This window comes from Molothrus ater, chromosome 10 (assembly GCF_012460135.2).
Source record: "Molothrus ater isolate BHLD 08-10-18 breed brown headed cowbird chromosome 10, BPBGC_Mater_1.1, whole genome shotgun sequence".
Classification (NCBI taxonomy): domain Eukaryota; kingdom Metazoa; phylum Chordata; class Aves; order Passeriformes; family Icteridae; genus Molothrus; species Molothrus ater.
The window spans coordinates 8,534,418-8,559,246 of NC_050487.2; the positions used below are offsets into that span (position 1 = coordinate 8,534,418).

At 43.3% G+C, this 24,829-nt stretch overlaps 2 protein-coding genes across 2 annotated transcripts in view; one reads left to right on the forward strand and one right to left on the reverse strand.

Annotated features, from left to right (window-relative positions):
- Positions 1-6,831, forward strand: part of SGPP2 (sphingosine-1-phosphate phosphatase 2) — a 35,133-nt gene extending 28,302 nt beyond the window's left edge. The window contains exon 5 of the mRNA XM_036389248.2: positions 3,353-6,831. Within this exon, the coding sequence (XP_036245141.1) occupies positions 3,353-3,895 (543 nt within the window). The 3' untranslated portion in view covers positions 3,896-6,831. The remainder of the gene's footprint in view (positions 1-3,352) is intronic.
- A 4,456-nt stretch (positions 6,832-11,287) lies between these two features.
- FARSB (phenylalanyl-tRNA synthetase subunit beta) overlaps positions 11,288-24,829 on the reverse strand; it is a 35,275-nt gene continuing 21,733 nt past the window's right edge. The window contains exon 17 of the mRNA XM_036388928.2: positions 11,288-11,553. Within this exon, the coding sequence (XP_036244821.1) occupies positions 11,402-11,553 (152 nt within the window). The 3' untranslated portion in view covers positions 11,288-11,401. The remainder of the gene's footprint in view (positions 11,554-24,829) is intronic.

Sequence of the window (24,829 nt, forward strand, 5' to 3'; positions counted from 1 at the left end):
AGTCTGAGGACCTGCTAAAGAGGGGATCTGGAGCTATCTGGAAAAGGCAAAGTTAAAAAAAAATGTAAAAATTTGGACACACTTTGAAATAGTGAATCTGTAAAGTTTTAGAGGTTATTTTTGACAAACAAGAAGCAATTGGAGATTATATGAGCCATTCCCTCCAGAGCCGCAGCTGATGGGAGAACCTCGCTGGCACTGCAACTGCCCTGAGCTACAAGCAACAATGTCCTGTGCAAGGTCACTTTTTATGGTCACAAGGGGGTGGAGGTGTGTGTTCTGAAGCTCCCCCCTTGCCCCTTTGCTGGCCTGTATTTCAGGTTTTTTCATACTACCATTAATCCTGAATTTATCTTAAATATTTTAGAGCTGATAAACACCCAGCATAGTCCCAGTACTTCACCCACTGTGTAGCACAGTCCTTAGGAGTGGAGTTCAGCAGTGTGAGTGGTGTCTCACAGTAAATGAATGTAAGGGGATGCAGGCAGGCAGTGACTGTGCACCAGACAGAACGGGAAAATTGTTCTTTCTGCTCGGATTGGCAATACCAGGGAAGCAGGGCAGATGTTTGGTGCTGTGTGGGAGCAGGGCTGAGCTGCATGCCAGTGGAGGGGCTTCAGGGGAGGCAAATGGAGCCTGGGGATGACTCGTCTGTGCCGAGGCAGCTGGAGCATCCCAGCAGGATGGATGAACCTCCCAGCAACCGGAGGTTTTAAATTCTGCAGGTAGTTCTGCACCTTGAGCAAAATCCGTGCCTGCCCTTATTTAAAAATTCCTTTATAATTGCGGGCTTGGCGAGAGGCTAATCTGTTTACACAGGCAGACGGGCAGGAATGTGCTTCCTGGGCGTGCTAACAACAGCTCCACCCCCGGGAAAAACTCAGCTCCTGCTCCGGGGGGCACAGCAGGGAGGGTCTGCCAAGTTCTCGCAGAAATCGGAGCCTTCCTTGTCCTTAATTGAACAGGCAAGGGGAGACATCATTAATTCGGCATTGCTAAATGTAGCTGTTGGTCTGGATCTTGCCCACCTCCTCTGGGTGTTCAAAAAATCAAATTTGCCCATGCACACCGGGACTGAAGGGACCACCACAGCTAGCCAGGCGTGTCCTGAGCTCTCCAGCAGCTTCTGGGGAGGAGTTTCCAAAATGAGAAGCCCAGATATTGGTGGATGGGGGGAAAACAGAATAAACCACTGACCTCCTATATCTATCTATCTATCTATCTATCTATCTATCTATCTATCTATCTATCTATCTATCTATCTATCTATCTATATATATATATATAATGTATACATGTACTACCGTACTGATACATATATATATGTTTATATATATGTATCCATTTACTTACAAATTGTATACATGTACTACTGTACTGATACATATATATATGTTTATATAGATGTATCTATTTACTTACAAATTGTATACATGTACTACTGTACTGATATGTGCATTATAAAACACACAAAATTAACAAATATAATGATGAAATAAGCATTACTTCTTAAAAATGCATGTTTTATTTTACTTATGAGCAGTGCAAAAAGTATGTTCTCCCCCCAGCCCGTGGGTTGCTTTATGCACCCAGTTTGGAGACCATGGGTACAATGCCACAGGTCAGAGCTGATTGTCTGGGTCCTGCTTGAAACTTCCAAGAGCCACGTTACTGTACTGGGGCTGAATGGGAGGATAACAAAATTCACAAAACTTTAATCAGGTTTCTACATAGGGACTGTTTGCAACTGGGTTGGGAACTGCTGGAGCCAGCTGGGTAAATCTGAGCAAAGCTCTTGTGAGGAAATGTTAATGTTTGGTTACACTTCTTTAATTGGAACAGAAAAGCATGTGAACAGCTTTTGAGTTTTGCTCCTTGATCACCCATAGAGTGGTAGTGAGGACTTTTTCTTTTAACATGAGCTGGACAAACATCTGTGTGGGAAATTGATGTACAGAGTGGGTGTGGGATTTCTGAACATCAGTGCTGGGACCAGCCCTCAGCTCTTTTGTATTGAGGCAGTTACTTAATGTTGGGCCAAAATAAGCTTTGTATGTAAAAGTATCATCTAAGAATTTACATCAAAACATGAATTACTGTGAAGTAAAGGTATATAATATAATGGTATTTTACATACTAGATATCTGTGATCAAGTTTGTGTATTTCCATGGCTAGCCTCATGTTTTGGATGAGGGAATAAATGGAAATTTGTATTAGGGATATGCAAAATGGCTGTAGGAATTGTTTAAAACCAAATGTGCTGTGAATCTAATGGAAGTTGTAAACAGTTGAAGTTCAGCCCTACAGGAGTAATGCACTTACCAGAATGTCACTAAATATTTCTGTTGTGAAGAAGTTCCCTCATTCCTGCCTAACTCGAAGTGAAGCTCCCATAAATAATTTTTAGACTGTGACCAAGCATGGTAGTAGTCAGCTGTCATGACTCATGAGGAAGATACAATCTTAGAAGAGGACATTTCTGTCTGTGGCTAACTTCAGCTTTTGCACAGCTTTTTGTGGCTGTACTAACACTGCTGCCTCTACGTGACACTGGAAGGGTGGCACAGGGAAACTTGTTTTATTGCTTTTTACCTGGCTGCTCCCATACAGAGAGCTTTTGTTAGGGGCTACCTCCTGTCTCAGCTTTGTGGCTGACAACAGTCAAGTTCTCAAAACACCTTATTTGCCTCTGTTAATAAATTAGGGTTTAATTATATGCTTGCTTCAGGCAGTGTACTGAAAGCCAGATTTCAGAGACTTGGGCAACAAATTTCTCCTTGCTGTATCCCTGCCTGGAGGTGCCTCCCTCCCACTGCTGGCGGAAACCATGGCACACGCACCACGTCTCACAGCTCTGCACTTTCCATCCCTGGAGCTTGTGTTTCTGGGATGGGAGCCTGCCTCTGACAAAGGACAGCATCTCCCCCTTCATGCAAAGCAAGCAAGGGATAATCACACTGATGTGATGAAACGGATTGCAGGGTTACAGGAGGGAGAGGGTTTCTGTGAAGGCAGCTCTCTGCAATGTTGTCCCCGAGATAGAGCTGTGCACGTGCCTTTTCCCAGGTCGTAGGTGGAGAATGCCCTCAAAACATGGGAGCAGGTGAGGAGGAGGATGTGTGTCCACAGACACATGCATATGCATAAGCTGAGGTTGGGTTTGTGGATTGTCATGTTTTGTTTAGCCTGTGCTTCAGGTTTTCCCTGCACGTGGATAATGCCATCGCTGGATTCTGGGTGTTCCTCCACTGCTGGGCCCCACCAATGCAGATACTGGTCTTTTATCATCACCCAAACACCTGGTTTGCCTTCCAGGTCTCACAAAGCCTTTTAAATGTGTTTTCTTTACAGGATGTGATTGGAGGAGCACTGATTTCAGCCATGCTGCTTGTGCTCTTGTATCCTGCGTGGGACACAATAGATCACTTGCTGTTGACCAGCCCCTTCTGCCCATTGTTCTCCATAGTTGTGCCTCTTGTCTTATGTTACAACTACCCCAAATTAGACTATTACAGCCCTACCAGGGGAGACACCACTACGATCTTAGGAGCAGCAGCTGGAGCAACTGTGGGATTTTGGTTAAACAACCAGTACTCTGCTTCAGCCCACACTGGCACAAGTGCTCAGCCTGGGCTTCCTCTGACCAGCAGTACAATGGTGTTTGTGCTGGCCAGGTTCTTCACAGGGATCTTGGTTGTGCTGCTGACCCGCTGGCTCACGAAGAGTGTGGTCCTTGGTGTGCTGGGCTATCGCTACCAGTTCCCCATGGGTGACCTGCAAGCCCGGAGACGCCTGGAGGTTGAGGTGCCCTACAAGTTTGTGACGTACTCCTGCGTTGGCCTCACAGCCACCGTGCTCGTGCCGCTGCTGCACCAGCTGCTGGGGCTGATGTGAGCTCAGCTGCTCCTCACAGAGCTGCCTGCAGCACCCCCGCTGTGGGGACAGGACACTCCAGGCTGCTGACTCGACCAAAAAGTGTTTTTGTGCCTTTCTGCACTGGTGTGGTGGGCTTGGCTCTGGCTGTGTGCCAGGGGCTCACCAAAGCTGCTCTGTCACTCCTCTCTCTCCAGGGAGAGAAAATATAATGAGAGGATCATGGCTCAAGACAAGGGCAGGGAGAGATCACTCAGCAGTTTTACTGTCACAGGCAAAACAGACTCGACTTGGGGAAGTAAGTTTAATTTATTACCAAACTAATCAGAGTAGGATAATAAGAAATAAAACCAAACATTTGCAACCACCTTTCACCTACCCCTCCCTTCTTCCTAGGCTCAATTTCCTTTCTGTAGTCTCTAGCTCCTCCTACCCACCATCACAGGGGGATGGGAATGGAGGTTACAGTGAGTTCATCACGTGTTGCTGCTGCTGCTCCTTCCTCCTCAGGGGTAGAACCCCTCACACTCCTCCCCTGCTCCAGCATGGGCACCTTCCCACAGAATCCAGCTCTCCAAAAATGTCTCCAATGTGAATTTTTCCATGGGCTGCACTTCATCCAGCATGGGTCCCCTGAGGGATCACAAGTCCTGCCAGGAGCCTGTTTCGCTGGTGGTCTTTAAACCTGTCTTAGGGCATCACCCTGCTTCAGTGTGGGGTCCTCCACTGATTGCAGGTGGATCTCTGCTCCCCATGGACCTCCACGGGCTGCAGTGGCACAGCTGCACCATCATGGGCTTCACCACAGGCTGCAGGGGAGTCTCTGCTCTGGCACCCAGAGCACCTCTTCCTCTTCCTTCTGTGATCTTGGTGTCTGCAGAGCTGTTTCTCTCCCATATCTTCACTCCTCTGTCTGCCTGCACTTGTGCAGGTTTTTCCTCCCTTCTTAACTCTGTCGTCCCAGAGGTGCTGCTACTGTTCCTGATGGGCTCAGCCTTGGCCAGCAGTGGATCTGTCTGGAAGCCAGCTGGCATTGGTTCTGCTGGACACAGGGGAAGCTTCTGGCACCTTCTGAGAGAAATCACCCTTATAGCCACCTCCCCACCACGACCATGCCCTTGCCACACAAACACAAAGCAACTGGCCTAAAAAATCTGACTTATGGGAATTGCTGTGCACAGACAACTTTGGGTTAGAAATCACTGACCCCACTGTGTCCCATAATTAGACACCCTTTGCACAGGCAATTAAATGTGATAAGCACACAGCCAAAATCCCTGCCAGAGCAGTAGCAAAGGCTGTTTTGCTGTGGGGTTGGGGTTGCTGGAGAGCAGGGCTGTGCCTCTGCCTGCCTGGCTGTGGGGCTGCTCCTGAAGCAGTAGAGCACGCCAAGGCAGGGCTCAGGTTTGGGGCATCAGAGAAAAAGTGGCTGGTGGGATGGGGAGAGATGTGACCAGCAAAATCAAAATGCCATCATTAGGCACAGCTCATAATGTCCTCTGATGGCACTGCCAGACCAGGCTAGTTTTGTGTGGATAGTTTTGCTCATTATTACAATCTAAAATAAAAGAAACCAAACCCAAAACATAAAAGAGAAGGAAAAGCTAGCACAAAATGTTTAATGTGATTTGCAACAAATTTCCTTGGATATTAATAAGAAAGCCTCCACTAAAAGATCCTTTGCCTGCAAACAACTGAGCAGAGTTATTAGCACAGCACTGAGGCTTGAGTTCAAACTGTTTAACTCCAATTTAGTTCCCCTGGCTAGGGAAAAGGAAAAAGTCCTTCCTGTCATGCAGGGGTGACAAGTAGAGTCCATAAACTGCGTTGTGGAAGGAGCTGAGCAGTGACTCTGGTGACTACAGCGTGTGACAATTACAAGATGCCATCATTTTCTGCTGCTGCACAGCATCACAGTTGGTCTTCCATGCATCCTGCAACACTTTGTGTGCACTTGTAGAATAGCAGGGAGGTGTGTCCATAGGAAGGGCATCCCTAGAACTCAGGCTGCTTATTTGAAACAATATATTTCAGCTGTTGGACCAATGAGCTGTTGAGAAACACAGCAGTGAACATGGTCTGCTTGGCTAGGGAAATGTACAGTGCTATTGCTGCAGAGCTTCAAGCATGGCCCCTGTGCCTTGCCTGGCAGAATGTACAGTGAGAGCCAGCTTTCTAACCATGCCCACTTGTCTTCCTGGCTGCAAGAAAAATGAACCTGAAGAATGTAAAGGGGGTGCTTTGCCATCCACTGACTGCCTGGATAAACATAATCAATTCCAAAACTGGAATAGCTGGGAGTTGTCTGAGGAGTGTGAGGTGAAAGAGCTGCACCACTCTAAACCCAGGTTGCCATTCTCCAGAAGAAATGCAGGCAGAAATTGTAACCATTTTTAGATTTTCTCAGGTTGTGTGGACTTTACACATTGTGCATGCAATGTGGTTGTGTGCATGCAAACAGCTCCAGTGAGCCTTTCAGCAGGGCACATGGCCACTCACACCTTCCCCTGAGTGAGTGCTGGACATGGGCCACCACAGCCATGGGGTTCCATCCTCAGCCTCTGTCCCTCCCATACACCACAGAAATTCTGCCATCAGGTTTAAAATACCTTTAAGCACCTTGTGTTAAGACAGCTGCATGACACACAGGTGCAGTGCACAACTGGAGCCCTGCAGAGGAGCCACATCACAAAACTGGGAAGAAACTTGGCAGCAAGATGAGCATTTAAGCTGGGGATTGGAATTACTCTCAAGAAAGGCACAGTTTGACAGGGACATTCATGCAGCTTTATGTGTAAAATTTCTGTTCTGATTCACAGCTATTTTATGCTATGAAGATTTTATAAATTATATATAAATGCTGCACAGGTATTTTTATAGTATTCACCTGCATGTGATTAATGCAATAAATGCAAACTCTATTTGGTTCAAATTTTAAAATAAACCTATTTTGCAGAGTTTGTTGTCTGTCTGTTTGTTTTACACCCTCTATTGATACTTGTAAATGACTGATGTAAAGGCAATGAGTCCCAGCTAAAAGAGCTTCCCAAGTGCAAGCACCCACTTCTCTTCCCAAGCTGTCCTGCTTCTCTCCTGCTCAGTCTAGCTCCATGCTTTGGCAGCTCCAGAAGGATCCTGCTTTTTAAAAAGCATTTTAAAAAGAGATTACTGCTCTACCAATTACTGGTCTATTTGTTACAACATTTACAGATGTAAATGAGCGAGTTGCATGTAATTAGTGCTGGGGGACTTTTGGGCACTGGAATCTCCTTCACCTTCAATATCTGCTTCTAATAGACTGAACAGTTAACTGGAAAGCAATTTAATCTGTGCAATGACAGCATGACAGCCCATGAACTGCAGAATATTTTGCATTAGTTGAGGAGCCTAACAAGGTTTTGTGGTCAAAAAGTGTTTTTGAAACCAGATAGTGCCTCATCCTCCTCTCAGCATCACATCCTGCCTGGAAGTGGTGTCACTGCAAGTGCCCACAGTTGATCAGGATTAGCCCAGTTGCTGCAGCATGCCTGGGCCAGCTGGGGTAGGCAGGGCTTTCAGCTGGGCTCTGTGCTGGGGCTGTGCTCCTGGGATGCTCATGGGATCATAGCCACTCCTGCAGGGCCAGGCTAGGAGAGGCAGGGTGAGACACATCACCCTTTCTGTATTTCATTAACCTGAAGCACCAGCTCCTCACTGCAAATTTGTGTCTTTGCTGTCTTTGGAAATGTTTTTCATCCCTGCAGTGCAGATGCCTCTGTGTTTCCTGGGTGGTGGGAGAGAATGAGGTTTTGTGGTGGGTTTGCTGGCCATGTTCTTTACTTTGTAAGACAAAGGCACCAGCTGAATCCTCTCCAGTAAAACACAAGTGTGCTTTGGAGTAAAACACTGCTTTTGATGTGAATGGAGTGGGAGGTGACTTCCAGAGTATCAGCCTGGGCTGCTGTATTCTCTGTCTGTGCTGTCTGCTCTGCTCCAGTGCTGCAGCTCTCCCTCCTGTGCCTGCCTACAGCTGGAGAGGTGATGCAAGGCAATCTCATCTGCCTTTGTTATCTCTCAAGAGGGATGTAGCAGGCACCTCACCCATAGCTTAGCCCTCTTAGCTTACTTTGCAAATGGCTTTCTGGGCATGTGGTGCTGACCCAGGCTTCCCCCTCTCTGGGGCATCTCTGTGTGCTGGTGCCCCAGTGCAGAACCAGCTACTCTGTCAGAAGTCTAATGGATATTGCACCTTTTGGCAGGGATTAAGAGCCAAAGCAGCAAGCACTGAGTTTCCCTGCTTTAATTTTCCAGCAGTAACTTTGTCATGACCCCAGTCTCCTAATCCATCCAAGTTCCTATGAAAAATCACAAGCAAGCTCATGACTTGCCTTTCTGCATGTAGTTGATGTAATTCAGGGAACAGAAGAAAACAGTCTCAGTTTCACTTTTGACCCTTTTCAACTGTGCTACAAGGAGAAGTTAGAAAACACAGGTACCTCTCTGAACAGGGTGGAAGTGTGGCTGGGATCTTGCACATTTGCTGAGCCATGAGTAAAGCAAGGTCCTCACTTGCCTCCTGCTCCTGTCAGAGCTTCCCTGCTGTCTCACTGACTTCCCACCTGCCCAATGTTCCATGGCCACCCCCCTGTCACCCCGCTGCCACCCCGCCCTGGCAGCAGCTCGGTTTCAAGGTCACCGGGCGGTCAGAGGTGTCGCCTGTGCCAGGCCATGATCCCCTGGCAGCCTCCTGGCAGCACTTTTGCCCAGCCTATTTCATTCTCACCTGCCAAACCAAGGCTGATTTAAATTTCAAGTGAGCACAGTGCCAGCCTGGAGATGGAAACAGTCCCAGGCATTACCTTTACATAAACACCCTTGTGCAATAGCAAGGGTAACCTGCAGGCAGCAGGGCCTGGGAGCTCTGATCTCTCTGTCACCAGCTCCCCAGCCTTTTCTGCTTGTGCTCAGATCCCCAGCAATGACCCAGTACCCTCAGGGAGCAGGAGCAGGCCAAAAGTAATCCATTATTGAGGAGCAGTAGTTAAAAATCCCACTTCCAACTCTTGTTTAAAAAGAAAACCCAAGTTCAAAAGATGTTTAAGAACTGCTCAGAAGTCCCCATCAGCAGCAAATGTTTCCTTTGCTAGAGCCCATGGCTCCAGCAAAGGGCAAAAGCAAATTTCAGTGCTTAGTGGCTGGCTCCAGCACGAAGCTGTGTAATACCTACTCAAGTACTGCACCCAGCTATGAGCAGGCTGTAAATACCAGATAATTGCTTTGCAGCTATGAAAGACAAAGCCTTGCAATAAATACACCAGACTTATATGAAGTGTCCCACTCATCAGGAATCACAGTTAATCCTGAGCTCAGCACTACAGCAGAGCTTGAATTTCATTGCAAGGCTGCTGGCACCATAGCTAACTGGAGGGGTCAGGGACTCTGAAGAGGCTTTTTAACCTTTCTCTCGATTCCCATCCTCTACTTTTAGCAAGTAATGGTGCTTACCTGGGACAAAGCTCGTGGTTTTGGAGCATTTAGCTGCCAATGCACGAGCAAATGGTATGAAAAAGAAGCGATCCCTGAAAGCCTCACAACACATGCCACTGCAGCTCAAGCCCTTAGTCCCAGCTTAATCTAGTCTTTATACTCAAAGGACAGCTAAATTCACAGGAGAATTGGGACACCCAAAGAGTCAGAAAATCTTGTGTAGAGAAATATATTTAGTGCACGCAAATATGCCTGTGCTCTGCTGCAATGCAAATCTGCCTCATTGTCGTCCTAATCCCCGTGCATGACACACCAATAAACAAGGGGGGGTTAATGCTTTCCATCTGCCTTACACATTGCTTCCCACACTGCGAGCCTGCCTGCTTACAGTTGTGTAGGCATCATGGAGAGAGACATCCTGCAAATGCCAAGCTGCCTGATCCCCTGGGAGGTTTAAAATGTGAGCTGCAGTTTTCTCACTCTCCGTGGGCACTGGAGTCAGTGGTGCAACGTATGGCAAGAGCTGTGTTCTCATTTCACGTCTGTCATGCAGAGATAATTAAAATCTACACTTCCATCTGAGGGGAACTGTAGGGTTTCCAGATGGGTCACTGTAGTGCATATTTCATACTGGATTATCACTTGCACCAAAAAGCCTTGCCTGTTGCCTTCCCACCTGTTGAGATTATTGATGGCGCTGCCGTTGAAAAGCCCTCGTGGGCCCAGTGATAGGGGTCTGTGCAGCTCATACAGGCTTACCTCACACTGCACATCCCTGCTCAGGGGGGCAGTCATTGTGACACCCTTCCCAGATGGCCACTCTTGGACAGCCCCTCCTGGCTCTCACAGCAGAAAGGAGCCACAGTGCATCGGCCTAACACAAAATCCTGGCTGTTGTTGGCCTGCAGCATTAGCAATGGTTATAGTATAGCAAAGGAGGGACAGCCAGCTCCACAAGGCTGCCAGTCAAGAGCTGCTTCAGTGTACTGAGCTGGCCACCCACTTGGTGACATTCCTGCAGAAAGGAAGGATTGGCCATCACTATGCTGGATGGAGTTTCTCAGTTTCAGAGAGCAGAGGCACAATGCATGAAGCTGTGACACAACTGCTGCCAGAAAGCCACCTAGAAGGAAAAGCCTGGCCCATGAGAGGTTCTCATGTACTGGCAGGGGTAGAACTGCCAGAAAAGTAACCCTGCCCAAAAGCTGCACGGTCCTGCTGCACAGCTGGGGTCCAGAAAGCCCTGGTGGGGCTGGGAGTGCAGCGGGCCCACGCTCACTTGTGCAGACAAACATGCCAGCCTCAGGCACACAAAGGCTTTGATAGTTTTCTGCTACTCATGCAAAACACCACTGGCATATGCTCTTAAATGCACTTCCCCATTTGGTTTGGAGCTTCAAAAACCGCTAGGCTGACATCAACAGTGAAAAAAATTTAATTCCACCCCCTCCCCTTGCTGAATTTAGAATGATAAAGGACCAGCAGTTATGTCTGGAGCAGGGAAGCAGATATTACACACATTTTGCTTACAAAATAGCTCTGGTTTTCATGAAACAAGTTTATTTTCCTCCCTCAGCCATTGATGAGCACATGACAACCGTATAGAATAAAAGCTCAACTCCTTAGTTCTGCTCACATTCACTCAACATTTGCTCTAATCAATTATCTTATTTCATGCACTAAGAAAAGAATGAGATTCCTGTTATGCAGCCATAATCAGTTACAGTATGAAGCTGTGTCTGTGGAACATTTCTGATTTTGAAAACTAATCATGTGCTCTGCCATTACATTTCTCTTGTAAAACCCTGGGCTTTGACCCAACTTGTTTCTTCCCCCCTGCCCTTTGAAAACATTGAGGGCACAGCCTAGTCTGAGATCCCACATTCCTTCCCTGCAGAAGCCAGCCAGATTGCACTGCACACAACACATTTACTCAGGGAGACAGGGTCTGTTTTTCTGGTTTATTGGAACATAAAAGCATAAGAGGATGTCCCCTGGGAGCAGACAGGAGAGGGTGCTGCACGTGACAGTGGGAGGCGGTCACAGATAAAAGTCACGTCTTCACACAAAGGGCTCAATATTGATCTCCAGGACAGAGCAAGGCATGGTGAGCTCAAACTTGGTGATAACATCAGGGTGTACCACTCCAAGTTTCCCAATGCTTTGACCTTTGGCAAAGACCTCAGCACAGCGACCAGGAAAGAAAGCAGTGCCTGGAAAGAAAGTGAGAGAAAAATCAATATTTCTTTGGGCTGGAGGAGTCAATAGGCATTTAACGTGCAGAACAAAGCTCTCAGTATTAAATGGTTCTCTGTGCTGAGATGCTCAGAAGGGGCTCTCACATTCTTGCATTAAGAATTGTCATGATTGATAGAGAATGAGAAAACACTGAGTTAAAAATAAAATGTAAAGCCCAAAGCGTGGACATTTTTCACACTCAATTGTTTTGACTAAGTTCCTCCTGCAATAGAAATTAGCACAGTTGAGTCAGAGGGCTACTGAAATGAAGAACTTTTGCAGCCTTCAGGCTATTTAACATTTGAATGTCTCCCACCTTAGTCTGTTTAAAGAAATAAAGCTTGCTGTCATCTAAAGAGTAAGTAGGCATGTCACCCTTGTTTGCCTATTACATAATTAAAAACAACCTGAATTCCTCAGCTGGGGAAGAGCTTTTTAATCAGTCTCCTATACACCATAAAACTGTGAAACAATGAACATTCAAAGAAAGCTAAAGATCATCTTCCTCTTACCTCCAACCCAGATCCCAATTTTTAAATGTTACATGGAAGCTTTTTCCTAAAAAAGTAGTTAGATTTGCCATGAAGAACTTTGAAGCAGCTGTGCAGATCTTTTCATGGAAACACTCTCCTACCTGGGAACTTCCCTGTGTGTGGTGGCTCTACCAGCACTTTCTTCAAGCTTGTCTATTGCAACTGAACTTGCATTTTTTGGCCTCTGTCTTGAGGTGAGAGGCATTTTTATCTGATAGCCCTTCTAAAGACAAACCCAAGCCAGACCAGCCAGTTGCTGCTTCTGAAAGCACCTCTTTCCAAACCAGTGTGTGGAAGCAAGGCACAGTGTGTGGGACATCCTGTGAGCTGTGCAGCAGGCAATGCTGGGACATCAAAGGGGAGGGGAGAGGATGAAACAAGGCCACTGAATTCTACAGATTTTGAGTCCTCAGAAAGCTCCTCCACCCTGCTTTTAATGCTGCTGCCTTCAGTGTCCTCTGCAAAAGGATCACAAGAATTTCCTGACAGCAAGTTACTCACTGGTTGCCCCAAATGCTGCTTAAGCATCAGGATCAGCCCATAACTTTTACTGTGTGTACAAGGAGCTACTTAAAAAGGCAATAATGTCCAAATGAACCTCAAATCTCAGGAACATTTTCATGATCCTCTGATCACTAGTGGTCAAGCCCAGAGATATTCTCTGTTAGCTCCCCAGTGGAAATAATTCATTTAAGAAGTGTCTCCTATGAGGTTTGTAGTTGTAACTTGCAGCTACAAGAACAGCAATTAGGTCTTTTTCTTGCCTGAGTTGCTGCAGGTGCAAATTAACTTCAATGTCCACTTCAATTTTGGCCACCTTGAGAAATCTGACCACAGTAGTAAGTGAACACAGTAACATTGCTTAAAGGCTGTTTTAAAAATATCTGGAAGCAGAATCTTTTAAATGATCCAGTTCCAGTCTTAGCTACAAGCACAAACCAGCTACTTACACTGGATGTACAACAGTGAAATTACCTCACCCTGGATGCTACTGGCACATGACTCCAGCCAAAGAGACACTTGCCACTGCCAGGCTGCACTATTCAAAACAAGATGAAACAAATTTAGAAAAGAGTCAAATGTCACACATACAGATCACTCTGCAGACTGTGGGTGAAAACATAACCTAAAAATAAAGTTGCCTTTTCCTTAGTGGTAAAGGCTTTCCTATTTGTAAATAAAGATGGTATTGTACCAAAGATGTGAGCAGCACACAGAGACTTTCTTTTAGACACTTGACTGTAAGCTTGAACTGGCACAAGAGCCAAGCAGAAGTTCATAATGTTGGTATGGTACCCCTCTATAAATCTATAGGGAAAAAAGAGCTTTGACAGTAGGGTCAGATAAAAAGCTGTGAGTCTGACTTGTCTGTTCTGAGTTTCCTTCTGTGTAGTCTTGGGAAAGTTGTTTTATCTTCTTGCACATCTAGAGCCAGATATGTCATGAGACTTAAATTGTTTTTAAACTTCTTGTAGATATCTGATGGGGTCTAAAATAATACTGTACTCAATCAATCTAACAAGGGCAGTTTCCCAGATCTGTGCCACTTCCCATTGTGTGAAACAATGCTGTTTTCATACACAACAAATGCTCTGCTATCCATCACCAGTTGTTGGTCTCCTAGTCCCAGTGAGTTCCAAATATGCTGCTCCAGGCTATGGGTTACACACTGAGCAGAATTTTCCATCCCATGCAGCAACTGATGCTGGCCCATGATATTCCTTTTCTCTGCACTTCCTTGCAGCTAAGAGGGAAATATATAATTAATACCAAGGGGGAACATTTAGGTCCCCAAAGTGCAGGAAATGGGACCTTCAAACAACGTCTCAATTTCTAGTTAAGCTGACCCTGAAATGTTGGGCAGTCACCAGTGTGCCCCATGCTCTGCAGACATGGCAACTGCAGGGCACAATTCTGGGGCTGGAAAAGATCAGACAATAAGCAAATAAAAATGAAAGAACCTGTTAAAAACTTTAGAGCCCCCATCTGTCCAGCCAACACATAGCTCTTGCACCAAAGAAACATGAGCTGAGAAACAGGTTTACAGAGAGTTTATGAACTCTGGCTCATAATGGAACCATTATTATGGTAATTGGCTGCACTACAGAATGCTTCAAAGTATATTCCTGCCTGCCAAAAGGGCCTCCAGACTGCATCCCTCAGGGGGATCTAAAGCCTTCCCCATCTTAGTGACTCTTCCTTTGACCACACAGGTGGTGAGGGAAGGAGCTTGGCTCATACATTGGACTGGGTGCTGTTGCTCCATGTGCCTCTGCCATGGAACCAGAATTTGGAGCAAATCTAAACTCCAGGTTAAAAAATTCAGACATTGAAAGGGAAGCAAAGAAGGAAAAAAAAAATCTCAGAAGAAACATGAAAAACCTGAGCAGGAAGGGGGCAAGAGAAACAACCATTTGCAGCTGGGGGAGAGTTTTGATTGAGGCACCCACCACAAGCATAAAAGGAGACCTGAGCTAGAGGAACCTGCTGTGCTGGGGTAAGACACAGGCTGCAGGAGGATCTGAGAAACCCATGGAGCAGGGCAGCAAACCAGGAGGGTCCTCAAAATAACCAGGAAACAAAGGTAAGGACTGTTTTCATCCTAATTTGTGTGTTTCTGGTATTATCAAGTAAATAGCAATGGTGGTTAGGATTTCTAACAAAGCTTCTCTTATGGACTGGGCAGTGTTATGTGACTTCAGCTCTTGAAGTAAAGTAGAAGCTTCAGAGTGAGAGTCAAGGCTGTATGAAAGACATGTGCTGAAGCTGCTTGCACACATGGGACAGCAGCAGAAAGTGCACACACCTTTACTTTGTTTAAGCCACACTAGAAGCTGAAGGCCAGCACTCTAAAGCTTCAGCAAAGCCTTCATGCCAAAGGGAGTCTTTCCAGAATCACTGGCAGTGTGAGCTGCAGCTTGTGAGCAGGAGTTCACCGTAGTTTGTCCTGTCTGTCCGTGCAGCATCATCCAAGAACAGCATGGCTGTGAAGAGCATGGTTCAAGAATCTGCCCCTCATCAGGGGAGCACAAAAGCAGGCCTGGAGGCCCCACTCTGAGCAGGTGTGTTAGGAAGGGATTGTGTTTGCTGCTGGTGCAATTAGCCTGCCAGGCTGCTCTTGTAGGTGCAACTGGTTGGTTGTACCATCAACTACACTGAGAGTCAAAATTCATTTGAAAATTGTAGTTTACTCTAACTTCTGTTTTAAGGGTAACAGATTTATCCCTCTTGACATAGTAAATCCTTTCTGCTCTGCACACAAATAAACTTCATAAACTTCACCTTGAAATCTAGTTAGAGTTTGTATTGTCCTTGCTGATAGAGACCCAGACAATGCCAGAGGAAGCCTGAAGGTCTAGCAGTGGAAATCCACCTCTTAATATGTCAGGTGTGTAAGTGGTAGTTAGGAGAAGGGGTGGGGTGAAATCCAATCCACCTTCCTAAAGAAGGGATGCCAAAGCCAGCCCTGCCTAATGCTGACACACTACACACAAGGCAAAGACAAAAGCTGCTTCTCGTGGCTGCAAGTAAGAATTTAATTTCTAATGTTCAGTGATGTAGAAGTAATACCTTTAATTAAAGCTTCTGTAGCATGTCCTCAAAATCTGTAATTGCCTTTCTGTATTCAGGCAACAGGGCCACTTTGATTGCTTTGGGGTAATTCTTTGGCCAATAATCCAACAGAGCATGTAGTCTTTAGCACATTTTCTGGCTAATTGACCCTCAAAGAGCTCTGAGTTCGCTGCACTCTTTGTTGTCAAACACCTTGCACAGTTTCTTTTCTCTACCTTACTCTCCCTTCCTTTCAAAAAGAAATAGATTAAAGCTGTATTATAGGCCTGCAGTTGCACTAAGCCTTCAAACCCACTTGTTTGTTCCTGTAATTTGAAGGAGCACTGGAAGCTGAAGCTTAAGGAGGTAACAGAGCAGAGCTTATCTGGCCTCAGTGCCCTTTCATCTTCATCCTCCTCCCTTTGGTGACTCCAGCTGCCCTTTCACTACCTCACCCCAGCTCACCTGGGGAAGGATTTTGCCTGTGCTGCACTGGATGGAATTTAGTTTTGTGAGGTTAGATGTTGGTTTTAGGATCAAGTTCTTCACAGTTTTGACTGATTTCCTTCTTTAGGCAGAAAATGCAAATCAAATGCAGAGTCAGGGGGCACTTTCAGCCCAGCCCCCTCTTTCTGCCCACATACACAGCACAGAAAGGCTCCCAGAACCTTATGCAAACCAACAAACTCAAAATCAGGTCTTGTCATGGAATGGTTTACCTCCAGCTAATTCTTAAAATCACAGACATCTCAAATCTTCCATGATTTTTGGAACAAACTGAGAGACCAATTGTTCTCATAAGTTGCACATTGTCAGCAGTTCTTCTCCCTTATATTCTCAAGCCCAGAAAAACCATACTTTGGGATCAGTGAGATATTTGTTATCTTTAGTCTCTTGATTTGTAAATCCTGACTAAAGTTGTGCCAGAATGACAGCCATTTCCCCAGATCACACCTAACTGTAGTGACACACCAGGGAATTCAAATTAATACAATTAGATTTAAGGCACGTGCTTTAATTACCCCTCTCAAGAAAATAATTAACACTTGACAAAAATCACAGAATCAGTATCTGTGTGATGGGAATGAATATGTCCTTGTCTAAAGGGCATCTTTCATTCTGATCTCTTCCTCTGTTTTTCCACAAGCCTCCTCACACAGGGTAGAGCAGAAGAGGGTAAAGTGACAATCAATTATTTACCTGGGCTGCTACACTGGATATCCAAAAATAGAATATTGGAGTCCTTGTGCAGACAACAAGGCTGGGAACATGGAGAATGATCCACAGATCTGCAGTGGTCAGTCAGTGAATCATCTTCTCCTATTACAACTAAGTCAATGGCTGAGCTCCTATTAATTTGTATTTCAGGGAGGGTGTGAGGAAAACTAACTCTTCTATCTCATCAGAACCCTCATATGCAACCCTATAAGCTGGATTTGTTTTTCATTCTTGCTGTGGAGTGTCCAGGAGCTTTAACAGAGGTTGTTTGGTGCTGCTGGATGTCAGAAAGTGATTGAAGAATGCAGTAGGTTTGAGGTATCTCTTTATTCACCTGTGTTAGCCTTAGACACAAAATTATCTGGGTAAAATCACTGTGCCCCTGCCTTTCCTAATGGAAGGTAATACTTGGGTGGATGCTGAGGCTAAGGAATGCAGGTATTTGGGGTTCTCTTATTAAATACTGCTTGCAGAAACAAAAAGAGTAGGAAACTTAGAAAGAAATCTATCAAATTCAATGTATTTCTGTAGAAATCAGTACTTGTGTATAAAGCTCAAAAAATTTGCCTTTGTGGGGCAGCTGTGAGAAACAGCAACTCTCCATGCAACCAACTCTCTGGAGTTTAGTTGCTTTGCAGAGTTACCATTACACAGCTAATCTTTGCTCTTAGGCTGGTTTATCTGATTTATCCAGATTTATCTGAAACACTATACTTTGTCTAAAAGTCACAAACCTAAGCTATTATGTCACAGCTATTTTGTCTATAAAACTAAGCAATTCCTAATCCCAAAAAAAGATTTAAAGATTTAAAAAAAGGAAATCTTGCTATTTCACTTGAGCTAGAGAACACCAAGATTTGAATATTAAAAAAAACTTAATTTATTTGTGTCCCATGAGTGTTTTAATCCCTTTTGGATACCTAGAGGAATGATTTATCCTTGCAAACAGCAGAATCTGTGAGAAACTAGGAAACAATAAGCCATATGCTTTCTGGCAGGGGGTATAGCATACTCTGTGTGTGCACAGCAAGGCAGCAGGTTTAGCTTGTTAGGCTCTGCTTTCATACAGGCACTAGAGAATAACAAGAACCAGCACTAAGCCAGGCTGCAAGTCTGCTTTAGTGTGTCACACTTGGTTTGCTTGTTGTTTAATCACTCCTGTCCTAGACCAAGCTGCCCTCCTCTCCCAGTGCCTTGGCTGAGGTAACCAAGAGCCACCTCATGTTTTGCTTTCACAGCTCCCCCATTTCATGCCTTTCAGAAAACAACCTGGCAGGGAATAATACATCATTCAACAATGAATCTCAGCAGCCACTGCAACTGTGCATCACTTAGTTTCAGCAGCTAAGGCTCATGTTGCAAAGCAATGCCTGGTGGCTGAAGCACAGTGGCTCCAGCAGGAGCAGAAATGGAATGTAGAAAGGCAGAAATGCCTCAGCTGAGGGTGAGCTCAGCATTTCTCTGTGCATCTGCTCTTCTCTAACACCACAAGCCAAGATCAAGTCAGTTCCTCCACCATGGGCAACAGGTATCCTTGAAGCCTGCATTCACACTGATCTAAACATTTGAGGCAATATCTTGCAAATTCATGTTTAAAATGTTACTGCAGAAATAAAAAGAAAACAAAAATTAAGATTAAATTTGAAGCACCACCCCTCTGCCTTCATATCAAAGTTGAAAAATCACACCAGACTGGAGAACTGCTAAACTATCAAGTATAAAATTGACATGCTCACATTTGGTGGCATTAATATCAGCATGGCAGAGAAAATGAAAGGTGATACAGCCACAGCAGGCTGAGCAGATGAGAATGGAGTTGAAAGGTGGAGCTGTAGGGGTGGGCAAATGCAGCATTTCTTCAGAGAAGCCAGAACTTCACCCTGAGAAAGGAGCTGTGCTATTGCTGCTCTTTCTGCTACTGCCTTGGATTAATAATTTCTTTTATAGAGAAGGCTTTGCAATATTGAAAATATAGTTGATTATTAAGAAATAATTTTCTATTTTAAAATGTAAAAAGTTGGGAATTGCCTAAATCTATAATTATACAATGCAGAGCTGAGCCAGACATCTAAAATTCTTGATGCAAGGAAGACTTTTATCTGTTAAGACTTGTTATGATGTGTGATTAAAAAAGATAGTTGCCTTTGGGGGCCAAAACCAAAGGAATTAAACTCTGAAGAGGCCCCTCCAGTAAAGGAACAGCAGAAGAGCAAAGAGTTGTCAGGGAGAAGACATTGACATCTTCAGCTCAAGGAACACAAATGCCAGTGATTCAGATGGTTCTGGTTGGCAAAAACTGATAGAAAATGAAAACCCTTAACTGTCAGGAGAAATGCTTACTCCTTGGAGCATGCCTAACCTGTCAGAATAAAATGCAATTTTATATTCTGAAGAAAAATATTGTAATCTTTAACAGTTAATGCTTACAAAAAGAGGCACTAGAAGACAGCTTGACAGTAGAAGATAGCTTCTGTCTCTTTCCAAACTCACTTGACACCTTTCCTCACAGTGTTTTTGCAGTTGCCATAGATTTTTTTCCCCCCCTCCCACTACAGGACACATAGTTCTAAATGAGTCAATTAAAAGGAGTTTCTCTTCTAAAATAATCTCCTGGATTTGAGAAACTAATACTTTCTTTGTTCTCTAATTGAATTTCTTTAATTTCATATGTGGGGGGAAAAAAGTGTGTCAAACATTATTTGGTGATGAAAGTTTAAAAGACAAAGAAGTCTAAGCCTGTCAAACCTTTTATTATCCCATGCTGTGCTAAAATAATGTACTTTAACTCACACAGCTTTTTGGGGACAAGGGTTGATACTTGAAGGGACATTCAAGAAGTTTAGAGAAGAGCTGAAGTGACCACAGGAATGGAAAAAGCCCTTTTTTCATACTAAAAATCAACAGTATAATGCAAAGCTAAAGAAATGAGACCTATTTCTAAAATCCAACTCTGGGTTTTGCCACAAATTCGGTGCTGTTTGGCCTACCAGCATCACTTCCAACAGCAAAACACCTCTGAGGTGTCCAGTGTCAGAGCTGATAAACCACATTTATCTGGAGATACTCCAAATACTGTAAACTCCCACTTTGGCTACATCAGTCATACAGGCAATCATCCTGTTTCACATCTTTCTTGGGTATCTCCTTGGGTATTAATGCAGTTAAAATCAAATTTGAGGCATTAAACCAGAGTGGGAAGATGCTTGATAGAACAGAAACAAACTTGGCACAATTCATAGGGATTTAGTTCCTATAAATCTGAAGACCTGTATTACAGAAAGGAGAGACCAGAGATAAGAGACAGTTAAAGGGACATAAAGCAAGCAGCCACACCCACTTTATTAGATAATTTAATGCAATTTTGAATTGTTGGAACTGTTATTCTTCAGGTAACTAAGTTCTCTTGATGCTACAGAAAAATCTGTTCAAGAGAAAAGGATGAGAAATTAATTAGATCTCAAAAGTAGTGGCCAACATTGGAAAAGCAAGAAGAGCTAGTGACAAACATCCAAGTTAGTGAGATAATTTATAATTAAGCTGTTTTAATGATCACTGCTGGCACTTCTGAAACCTCTTGCAGAATTAGGGTAATAATACATTTTAAAGTACTGAAATCAGTCAGGTTTGAAAAAAAGCACCTGTTCTTACCTCTCACTATTAATTCATTAAGCTGTCTGGGAGGTAGGGAGGGAAATAAACAGAAACAGTGGAAGATCTTCAAGAACAATTTATTTGATAAATAAGTACTAGCAGTTTCATAATAAAAAAGAAGAATGTTTTTGTCCAAAACCCTATTCCTATTTAGTGCTGAAATGAATGTGGTCAAAAATCATAAAGTTCCTCAGAGACAAAAATGAGAGAAATAATTTGCACTTCAGAAAATGTGATTATTAATGGTGGCTGAAATTCATCAAGGAACTGAAAAAATAAGGAAAGATTAATAACTGGCTGCAGTAAAGACAGCATTTAAAAAAGACTTGGGGATATTGGAAACAAATTTTAGGCACTTTCATTTACTAACAAGACTGGCTAAAGATACAGAAATGTTTTAAGTTGTTAATAAATCTTTTCATCTGGGATGGGGGGGGAAGTACTATTGAGTAGAGTAAGGTGTTGTCCTTACTCCACTGAAAAAACGAAGAATAGATCTGGCTACATCTGCCAGGATGCTTCTAAAACACCAGGAGTCTCAGGCATCAGAATTGTGGTGCAATTCTCAGAGCAAATATCCTGCCTGCTCCTGTTAACCTGGAGTCCCAATACTGGAAATTCAGCAGTACTAGAAAAATGTTCATGTGGTGCCAGTATTCCAAGGTGGATGATCTAAGTTGATCCTCAGTGTTAAAAAAAAAATTGTGGGGTAGTGGCAAAAGTGAAACTAACAGGAGTGGAGCACAGTGAATTGCTGGCTGATGTGTTTAATTAAGAATGGATGCTTTCAAACAAATGTGATTATCTACAAACTTGTAATTTGAAAGACTATGCAATGGCACCTATAAGAATGCCAGCTAAGTGGACTAAGAATTGTCTGATACCTCCCAGTATGTCAGAAATTAGATTTGGAGGCCTGGTAAAACAAAAATTGGCACATATCCTTTAGTTATCTATGAGTAAATAGACAATTATTGACATCTGTGACCAATGCAAAGGCTGCCAAGACAGGCAGCTGAAAGGCCAGGATTGCAATTAAGAGCAATCAAGCTACAATTTCTTAAAATAAGGCAGATATTAATAATGCCAGGCTCAATATAGGCACTAAATATCTGCATATAGCTCAGTCTCCCAATTTGAGCTGATCACCAGAGATAGATGCTGCAGTTCAATTCCATACCTCTAACTTGGAATCAGTCCCAGACTTCCCTCCTCTTGTCTTGTGAATTGAGGTCCATGGTGTAAATCTTCTTTTCAAGTTGTTTATTGTGTAATTATTACTATAAAAGCCAATGTTTATTGATGTTCTTAGTTATGGAGCTAACTATTACACCTCTAATTTCACAGCTGAACCTTATTAAATGGGAAGCTATTACTATGATTTACTGTGGAACTAAAATTTTCTACACTTCACCACACCTTTCATTTAATTAAATGAGGGCAGTAAAAAGAAGGGAGTGCAACTTCTTCTGGTGTTTTTGGGGGGTTTTTTGAATTTTTTTTTCTCAAGACAACTGTCAGTTACTGAATGCAGCAGTATTTATTATGTACACCTTTCACATTGAACACAAATAGGCTGACTTCCCAGCTTTGCTAAGCTGATCATTACCTTAAAAGAATGAATAGCATGAACATTTAGTTTAAAAAATTAAATTAATAAATTCAAGAGGTAGCTGAAATCCCCGAGAATCAATCCTGTAGAAAAAGGAAGCTCCTGTCACAAGTTGATTCTCTTCAGGGGTTGCTTGTTTTCATGAGATTGCTATTTCAGTTTTGTCAGGGAGGCCAGTGGGGCAGACAGGGGAGAAGATTCTCTGTAACATTTTCTGTGAACCTGTCAAGTTGTTTCATTTTGATAAAACAGGGATATCATCTTTCCTTTTCAAACAGTTTGTGCTAAATTCCATGTGCCAAGTATGGAGACTCCTGAAAGGTACTGCCAAACCAGGGGTTTCTTTCTTAAATAAGGGACTCTTAAATGTTACATTAGGAGTGAAGATAATTACACCTTCCACTTCACACCACTCCTTTGAAGACTCTGATATATAATCCACTGTCAGGATTTCCTAAGCCCTTCTTTATTCTTTTCAGCCTAAGTAAGGCTTTACTCTGGACCCAAACCCCATGATTAACATCACCTCCTGTGATGTTAAATTGTCACCTCAGATGGTCATGCAAAAGCACAAGATCACTAAAATATTGCAGAAAACACTGAATAAAACTTGAAATTAAGAATATCTTTCAATATAATAATGCCTCAATTATTCTGTTCAAGGGAACTAAAACCAATGACAGTGAACTAAAAATTAAATAATTTTATGAAATTACGTGGGAACATATACCTAAATTTGTTATCTCTTTCTACCTGTATTTTTAAATTTAAAAAATTATTTACTTCTAATCATACACATCGATACTGATATTTACATTTTATTAATGGTATGGAATGGTTAAGTCTCAGAAGTTTGGTGGTTTTTTTTATTATGGAGCACATACAAGTTTGAGGATTGATCTTTTCCATCTATATTTGATTATGGATGCCTATGCCATAAAACAAAGATAAAAACTAGAATGCTTTTCTAGGCCAATAGGATTCACTGTCAAAAAGTTAATTCTATGCATTTTAAAGCAATGGGGAGCATTGCAGACTTCTGTCTTTACAACTTTTAATTTTGTGTGTTCAGTGGCAATAAGAAGGTTCCATTAGTAACTTTTAAGAAAGTGGAAGGCATTGAGTGTCAAATGTATGTTGAAATCCCCAAATTCAGTCAGTCAAAAGCCTCTCTTCCTTAGGGCTGCTGTAAGCAGCTCTTCTCCATTTATTACCTAGCTCAGATTACACCAAAGCACAGTGCAAAGGCCAGGGGAACATCACAATTTCACCCATATTTTCTAGCATCTGTACTTTTTTTTTCCCAGGTGTTGCTAGAGAGGCAAAACCACTCTGACCCTGAGGTCAAATCTCAGGGCACTGAGGTGTTGGCAGAACAGAAGGAGCTCAAATGACCATCACTGCACATATGGACCAAACAGGACCCCAGCACAGGCATTTCAGTTTCCAGAGGGATTTGGAAAAGTGTCAAATATGTGCCCAGCACATCTCTATCTGTTCTCTGCTGCTCATTTCAAGCTAGATTTTATTCCCTGTATTGTTTTTCAATAATCAGTGGAACTATTTTCATCAGTTACACAAGGAGTAAAAATAACTGGCCTAAACTCTACCTTACACTGTGTTGCTTACTGGTTTCAAGCTTTGTTTAAGATTATGGACAGAGACAATGCCTCTAAATCTCTCTAAATCAGAGCCCTAGGATAAATCTCACTGTACAAATTTGTAATTTGGCACAGGCAATAAAACAGCTTGGTGCAGATGCTTCTAAAAATCTGTGCCATGTGTAAATGTCCTGATTTCAAACCTCTGAAGTAACTGGCACTGCTCTTATGAATTATTTCAGTATCCTGAGGTCTCTTTAAGATGTTGCAGGGTATCTTTGTTTCACTGAGCAAATACCTTACTCCATCATCTGCTGGCATCTCTCTCACACATGCTTAATTGACAGATTGTGAACCTTAAGAAAAACTAAAAATAACAAACAATTAAGCAAACCAACCACTAAAAAACCAAAACAAAATTCTCCAAGTTACTCTGACTTCCAACCACCTCTGCAGTGAAGGTCTCAAGCTAAGTTGGTGCAGTGACACTGCACTTGCTATGGCACTAGAGTATCAGCCATCTGCATTGATAGATAGCAAGGTTAAATTCCAATGTCAAGAAAACTGCAAGGAATCCATGTGCCATCCCAGGAGAGTCTCTGAATCACTGGTGAAACAGAAAGTAAGAGATGCTTGCTTTTTTTTTTTTTTTTTTTTTTTTACCAAAAGCCACAAACTGCTTGTAATATATTGCACATGACAAGGCATAATCCACCCTGTGCACTAAATGTGTGGGGCAGTAATGTCATGGGAATGCAGGGATTTTGAGTGAGCATTGTAAATCTCACAGTATCAGGAATACTGAGCAGCACTAATATCTAGAAATAACTTCTTCCCTGGGTTAGGATTATTTTTGAGGCCTTTTTCCAGTTTCTTGACATCAGCTGTCATGTTACAACACAAAATATAGAACATTTGTGAATATTTTTCAGTACTAAAGTAAACTCTTGGTATGTCTATTCAAAAACCAGCTACAGAAGAGTTTTGAACAGGAGTAGAACGTTTCAGTTTGACTTCAATGGCAGCTGAGTACCCAGCTCCCAGAGGCTCTTCCTAACTCCCCACTACCACACCCCCCTTCCAA